Source organism: Alosa alosa, chromosome 5, assembly GCF_017589495.1.
Source record: "Alosa alosa isolate M-15738 ecotype Scorff River chromosome 5, AALO_Geno_1.1, whole genome shotgun sequence".
In the NCBI taxonomy this organism is placed as follows: Eukaryota; Metazoa; Chordata; class Actinopteri; order Clupeiformes; family Clupeidae; genus Alosa; species Alosa alosa.
Window position 1 is genome coordinate 5,957,847 of NC_063193.1, and position 7,500 is coordinate 5,965,346.

The 7,500-nt window shown below is 46.2% G+C and overlaps 1 protein-coding gene across 1 annotated transcript in view; it reads left to right on the plus strand.

The window, feature by feature from the left end:
• The window catches only part of si:dkey-32e23.4 (dynamin-1-like protein), a 20,479-nt gene extending 13,642 nt beyond the window's left edge, over positions 1–6,837 (plus strand). Inside the window, exons 13-17 of the mRNA XM_048243388.1 lie at positions 1,450–1,539; positions 1,778–1,876; positions 2,507–2,611; positions 3,741–3,850; positions 6,687–6,837. Of these exons, the coding sequence (XP_048099345.1) occupies positions 1,450–1,539; positions 1,778–1,876; positions 2,507–2,611; positions 3,741–3,850; positions 6,687–6,837 (555 nt within the window). The remainder of the gene's footprint in view (positions 1–1,449; positions 1,540–1,777; positions 1,877–2,506; positions 2,612–3,740; positions 3,851–6,686) is intronic.
• Positions 6,838–7,500: the final 663 nt, after the last annotated feature.

A 7,500-nucleotide genomic window follows, 5' to 3' on the forward strand; every position in this document is an offset into this window, starting at 1 on the left:
CCGCGTGGCGTGCCTGCGTTCCAGACCCCTCAAAGCCTACAGAATTTCACATGGCTCCTTTTAAAACATGCCAAACATGTCTACAAACACTACAAACCACAACTTCACTGAACATCTCAATTCTCAAATGTGTTATGTGTGTGTTTATTGGCCTATTCATCTATTTGATGGGGAAAAACAAGACATCCAGATTACATACCCTGGCATAAGCATTAAAAAAGGGAGCACTGATGCTCACAAAAGACATGATTTGAGTCAGTGAAAGCCCGACAATAACATTTGATTGTTCTGCAGCCATAGCTGGGAATGAAGTAATACCTCAAAGGCACAGACACATAGACATAGACAGTGGCCATCTGTAATGTGTGTGCCCCCCTATTACGCGTGAGCAGTCCTGTTCTGCCCATGGCGGTCTGTTTTGGGTCGTTTTTTACCGACTCGGAGGTTGAGGCGTGTACTGCGGAGTGTGCGGCGTGGCGCTGGCTCTCATCTGCATGCTGTGCCCGAGCGAGGGAGGTTATCAGCAAGGCTCGCTCGTCCCAACGCTCGTCCACCCTCTTCCCCCTCGGGCAGCCCAGGGGGAAACACACACACACACACACACACACACACACACACAAACACATAAACACACACACACATAAAACACACACACACATAAACACACACACACACACACACATAAACACATACACACCCCATGTATTATTAATACAATACCAGTCTAATCTACCTGCGGGGTGTACATTTAGAACACAGACGTGCAACATAATGAAACGCAACACTGACAGCACGGAGAGGCGATAGTGTGCTTCTGTGTGTGTGTGTGTGTGTGTGTGTGTGTGTGTGTGTGGATGGGAGAGGAGAGGGCATAAGAGGTGGAAATGGGTGAATGCGGCACAGCTCTGCTTGTCTGGTTCAGTGTTATCTCAGAAAGGCTCCTGAGGCCAAGCTCTGTGTGTGTGTGTGTGTGTGCGCGCCAGCGCACATAGATCTACTCGCGGCTGTGAATGCAAGCAGCTCCGCCACCTTGCAAAGCCATGCAAAGCTCTGACGCACAATAAGACCTTCTCCAACATCTCTGAAGACGGCACGCGTGTGCTGCAATTCATATTCTGCCATATGCCTCATTTTATAGAAGTGTTGATGTGTCTCTTTTCCTGCACACTGCTGTAAATCTAGGTTTATTAGAGCCATCTAGCCGCAGACAAGCCTCTGAAGTATGCAACAGCATTTTCAGGGAGTCGAACATTTCTCAGTGTTTTAGCCGCTGGAGTTGCTCGCTGAACTGCAAGTCAAGATATTTCCACACAAGTTGCACTCATTAGCTGTTGTCTCTCTTTCTCTCTTTTTGTTGACTCTCCACCTGTCTGTCTGTCTCTGTGTTTGTTTGTGTGTGTGTGTGTGTGTGTGTGTGTGTGTGTGTGTGTGTGTGTGTGCGTCTGTCAGGAGCTGCTGCGGTTTCCTAAGCTGCACGACTCGATCGTGGAGGTTGTGACTGGCCTGCTGAGGAAGCGGCTGCCCGTCACTAATGAAATGGTGAGTCAGTCCGCCAGCCAGACACCTCGACACTGATCCCACTAATACCCCCCCCGGAGGACAGCAGACATACCTGGCCTCGTTTACTCTCCCACTAGCAGTCCTGGCAGGCTCTCCCTCCCTCTCCCTCTGTCTCTCTTGCCCTCACTCTTTCCCTCACTCTCTCTCACTCTTTCCCTCACTCTCTCTCTCACTCTTTGTGACCATATCTGTGTTGTGTGTGTGTGTGTGTTTTCAGGTTCACAACCTGGTGGCTATCGAGCTGGCGTACATCAACACTAAGCACCCTGACTTCACCGACGCGGCACAGGTGTCGGCATCCGTCAACAGCCAGCAGGTAGCGCCCCCCACCCCACCCCACCCCCCCCCCATCCCCAGCCCAGCAGGCCCCCTGACAGCCTCCGCCCGCTGTTTATTTAGGAGAGATTGCCCCCTCTGTCTCCATCTGTCAGCCAGAGCCTTTCTCTCCTCCCTTTCATCTCTCCTCTCCTCCTCCTCCTCCTCACTCTCCCTCTCTATCTCCCTCCACCACGCTCCCATATCCGCTTTTTTCCCTCAACTCTCTCTCTCTCTGTTTCTCTCTTTCCTGAAATATCCTGTCTCAGTCTGTTTTCTTCTCTCTCTCTCCCTCCCTCGCTCTTTCTTTTTGTCTCTCTTTCTCTATCCTCTGTCTTTCATCTTCTCCTTTTCTTTCTCTCTGTCCTTCTGTTTAACTAAAATTATCATCCTCTTTTGCTCTCTTTCTCTCCATTTTACTCACTTCTCTCTCTCTCTCTTCCCCTCCCTCTTTCCCTCTCCCTCTCCCCACCCTCTCTCCCTCTCCCTCTCTCTCTCTCCATCTCTGTCTTTCCTCTCATCCTTTTCTCTCTCTCCCTCTCCCTCTCTCTCCCTCCCTCCCTCCCTCCCTCCCTCTCTCCATCTCTGTCTTTCCTCTCATCCTTTTCTCTCTCTCTTTCCTGCGTGTCAGACGGAGCCAATGGATGGGGGGAAGCGCTGGAAGAATGAGAAGGAAGAGAAGGCCCCTTCCTCTGCCTTCAGCAGCCCCAGCAGAGCGGTCAACCTGCTGGACAACGTGAGCACCAAGGGCCTGCCTGCACCACCACCACCACCCCAGACCGAAAACCGACACACACCGACACTGTTAAAACATCACTGTTCCATCACTGAGACAAGTCAATTCAACACCCAAACATCACATACACTGACGCTGTTACGTAAATCTTCACTATGCGCTTCCCAGTCAATGTAGTGCTTCACATTATCCCATAAGCCACCCTGATGCCATGCTCAAAGGGGTCAAGTTACAGTTAAAGTGGAACACTGGCAGGACAGTTGTTGAAGGTGTTGCACCAGAAGTGTATTTGCATTTGGAGGTGAATCTGTCAACACAATCCTCCATATTCAGCAGCTTCGCCCAAAGCTGGCAACCCACCAGCCAGATGCCATGCACATGTTCAGGCTACAGTTGTGAAACGTTGATAGGACAATTCTGCCCACCGGAAATCTGTTCAGTTTTTATTGCATTCTAAAGTTTTTTAGAATGCACATTGCGCAGCACATTGCTTTTATCCTTAAGGTTTAAGATACATTTTTGAAAGATGTTTCTTATTTTTAAACTCTGACTGCAGGAAAACACTCTCTTCACCGTTGCTGTTGCTCAGCCATGCTTGTTATTTTCAGCTAACCGCAAAAGAATGATCGCTAACTTCTTACCGCCATAATAGCTGTTAAAAGAGGGATTTGGCCCTGGTGCAAAACACCCAAGAATGGAGAGAGAGAGAGCAGTATGGGGATGCCAGTTGGACTCAAGTTGGCTGCCGCAGGAATGAATTGCATGAAGCAAAGAGGAGGAGGAGGAGTGTGAATTGATTGTGAAATATCTAGACACAGTGGAGCACCAGGCCTGGGGTAGGAAGGTTGGGAAGGCTGGGTTTTAGGGAGGGGGGGGTATATTGGATGAGCGAGGGTCAGAGCTTGGATTAATGTTTCTCTTTATGCTTCTTGTTCGTCTTCTTCTTTATTATATGTATTTGTTTCTAGGCTAATTGTATGCTCATTTTGAGAACACATTAATCAAATGAAATGGTGATTTAAAAAGTGAGCTGCAACACATAGCCATCAGTGATGTATATGTCTGCATGTGAGTGGGATGTGTTACTATTTCAGTCAGATGACTGTGTGTGTGTGTGTGTGTGTCACAGGCGGTGCCCATCACACGTAAGCTAACCGCTCGAGAGCAGCGCGACTGCGAAGTCATCCAGAGGCTGATCAAGTGCTACTTCCTCATCGTGCGCAAGAACATCCAGGACAGGTCAGTGGGCTAATGGCTCTGGCACGGTCACACTGGAGATGTCACAACTCTACAGATGACCTCACACATTCACACAACAGCTGACGCTTAATAAGGTCCAAGGCCACTACTGAGAGAAACACTTTAGCCACCATTCTATGACATTTGTTAATTCCTTCTATTTTACATTTATATTACATCATTTATTAATATGTATACTATATTATTTTATATATTTTATTGTATCAATAATATCTTCACTGTCATCACTCACATACATTACATACAGTACTCTGCTTGCAATAGTAAGTCCCTGCCCCTCCCCCCCCCCCCCTACATACACAGCACATTATTTCATCAGGAAGCTTCTCCAACACACATCCCCAACATACTTACAGCACACTGTCCCCCCCCCCCCAATACACAGCTCATTGTCTCATGAGGAAGCTTCTCCAACACACATATTGCACACTGCCCTCTCCCCACATACACAGCACACCATCCCATCTCCCCAGTCATCCCCCCAACACACACACCAAGACCCCTGGCAGTTGGGTTAGCCCCTTGAGCCGTGGATCTGCCCAAGGTTTCTTCCTTGGTAAGGGAGTTTTTCCTTGCCCCTGTTGCTCTTGGGTGCTCCTTGTTGGTGCCCTCCACCCAATCCCAATCCTCCCCACCTTTTTTTATGCAGCCCTTGTCACTTAATCTACTAAACCCCTCTTCTACTGCACTTTTACCCCCATTAATGCACAAATAGGCTGACACCAGACATAATTTCACTGCATTTCTTACTTCCAGTAACTATATGCATGTGACAATAAACTTCCTTGTATCCTTGTATCCTTGTATATAATGTAAGGTAATTGGTTGTTGAGGACATGTCAGATGGACCTTATTCATTCTTGGTTGACGGAATGCATTCCTGGTCCTCCACGTTGCATAGTTGTTGGCTGTTACGCCACATATGTGGTAATGGCAGAACAGTAGGAGGTGATCGTAAGAGGAGATTTAAAATCCTTGTGAACCCAAAATGGAGATTAGTTTGGAAGCACATTGTAAAGGTTAGAAATTTAAAACATGTGCAAAGACTGTAAACTGTGTGGCACTGAATTGTGGAGTTAGACTATGAAACAGGGCATCATCATTTTTAAAGTTTGTGTGGTCTTAATTGAGTGCATTGATGATGCAATAATTTCCCCATGTAGCATAACGTCTCCCTTTTAAGAGTTGAGTCAGTGGGTGGATATACCCCAAAAACAAAAAAGTGCCATGTATTCCTTCTGCCTTAAACACAGATACTATCACTAATTAGCTGATTAACTGCGGAAGAGTTGTGCTACTTAGGTTCAGCCTGTGTAGAGTCGTTGGAACTGTGTGGTAGGTCCCCCCCACAGTTTGAGAACAGAATATACCAGTCAAATTTTCATGATGTTGAAGCCTAATTATACTGTACATACTTTTTGATGTTTTATTCATTCTGAGCACTTAGTGACCTTTTCTGTGATGTGACTCTCAAAATACATCTTTATTTTAGGATTGCATCAAATAGTCTGCTGACAAAAGCATCTCAACTGGGCACAGTGACAATTTATTGACTGAGAGATGGCTTTTGAGCGACCCATGATAGCCCACACAACAACAACAAAAACATTGCAAAATAATAATACAATTTGAACGCTGGTGACATTTAAGTGCAAGATAGTAAAAAATAAAAATCAAATTAAACGACACCTCAACTGCTAACAATGAACAGAGCAAAACCAGTCACACAGAAATAACAATTCCCAGCCACTCTCTGACCTGTTCCAGTGCGTGTGATGAAGTAAGAGCGTGAGTGGACAAGCTGGAGACTGACCGCTTGCATTTTTACTTCTGGATCATCGCCTGGTCAGTAGGTTGACATGGCAAAGACTTGATGTCAAACAAGTCATCATTGCTGGCGGGCAAAGGTGGACTTCAGAGCTCGGAGCTCCCTGGCAGACATGCCCTCGGGCAATTATGGCACCAGCAGCTCCCTGGGAACGGACTGTAACAAGCCAACAACACACAGCCCAACAGAGGCGAGAGAACACAAGACGATACAAACATCGTGCGTATGTTCGCTCCTACAACAGATCGTTGAGAATGCTAACACGGAGAAAGCTAACTACAGAATTTTTCAAGACATAAATAACACTGTCAATGTGGTTTGATCTTAAGCACAGTGACCATTGTGCTGTGACAGAACTCTGTAATTACTGAGCTTGTGGTTAAAAAGGCACATGGATGGTTGGCTGAAGATTTCACACCAATCTTGCATTATAGAACTATAATCCAACACATATCAGGAAAAAACAGTCATATTAATGTTTTGAAATTAGAGGCAGATGTCACCTCGTACACCCACAGTTATGGTGCATGTGCTCAGTTCACAAAGTCCTCCCAATAGTGCTGTCGTACGAGTTCCTCTCTCTCTCCTTCTTTTTCATCACTTGTCCTGACTCAGGGCCACTCGTCTTTTCCACTTGATAAGTTTCATTAGTCTGCTTCATTAACATTCTCCGAGAGCACAGTGACTGAGGAGTGATCTTTGTTTTTCTTGCCTGCTCTTGTGTCCTCACAGAGAGGGTGAGACCAGCACAGTATTGCTAATAGCTGTGCTAATATCAGCACACGATAGCCATGCAGGCTGGCAGACTGTGCTAATAGCTGTGCTAATATCAGCACACGATAGCCATGCAGGCTGGCAGACTGTGTTATTATACGCGTTAGACTCGGGGGATATCACAGAGGTAACTACTGGTTTGAGGACCATTGTCATTAGGTGTTCACACAGGTGATGTGATGGCTGTCACTCTGTGTGTGTGTGTGTGTGTAGCGTGCCGAAGACGGTCATGCACTTTCTGGTGAACCATGTGAAGGAGCGTCTGCAGAGCGAACTGGTGGGTCCAGCTGCCACAAAAAAGCTGCATGCTGCAGAACCTCCTTCCAGCAGAGTCTCAAGGACGTACTGCTTCCTTTTGTGGTAGAGGCTAGTCCCGAGTCTCAGGGAGCTTTTTGCCAGCAGAGATTCTCTTTTTTTTTTTTTTATATGTGCTTCCTTTTTGTGTGTGTGTGTGTGTGTGTGTGTAGGAATATATATCTTATATCTGTAAGTGTGAGAGAGAGAGCGAGAGAACTGTCTGTCACTGAATTTCTGAAGTTGTGTGTGTGTGTTTGTATTTGTGTGTACGTGTGTGAGGAATATATATCTCATATATATATATATATATATAATATATATGGAGAGAGAAAGAGAGAAAAAAAACTGTCTGTGTCACTGAATTTCTGAAGTGTGTGTGTGTGTAGAGACTGACTGTCTATTTCAGCTGATGTGTCTCTGTATGTCAGGCTGTGATTACGTAAGTGTATGGCCATGAAAATGCAGTTGAAATACTTTCATTTTTAAGTAGCCTTGTGAATTAGCCCACCGTTGTCCTTGGATGTTCTGCGTTGCTCGCTAGGTGTTTAGATGTGCTCTCTCCATTGTTCCAGCACTGAATAGACTTGCCTGTGCATTATGCACTCTTCCTTCTCACCTTCTTTCTCTCCTTTCTCCTTCTCCCTATCCATCCATCTCTCTCTCTCTCTCTCTCTCTTTCTTTCTCTCACGCTCCGTCTCTCTTTTTCTCTCTGTCTCTCTCCATCTCTCC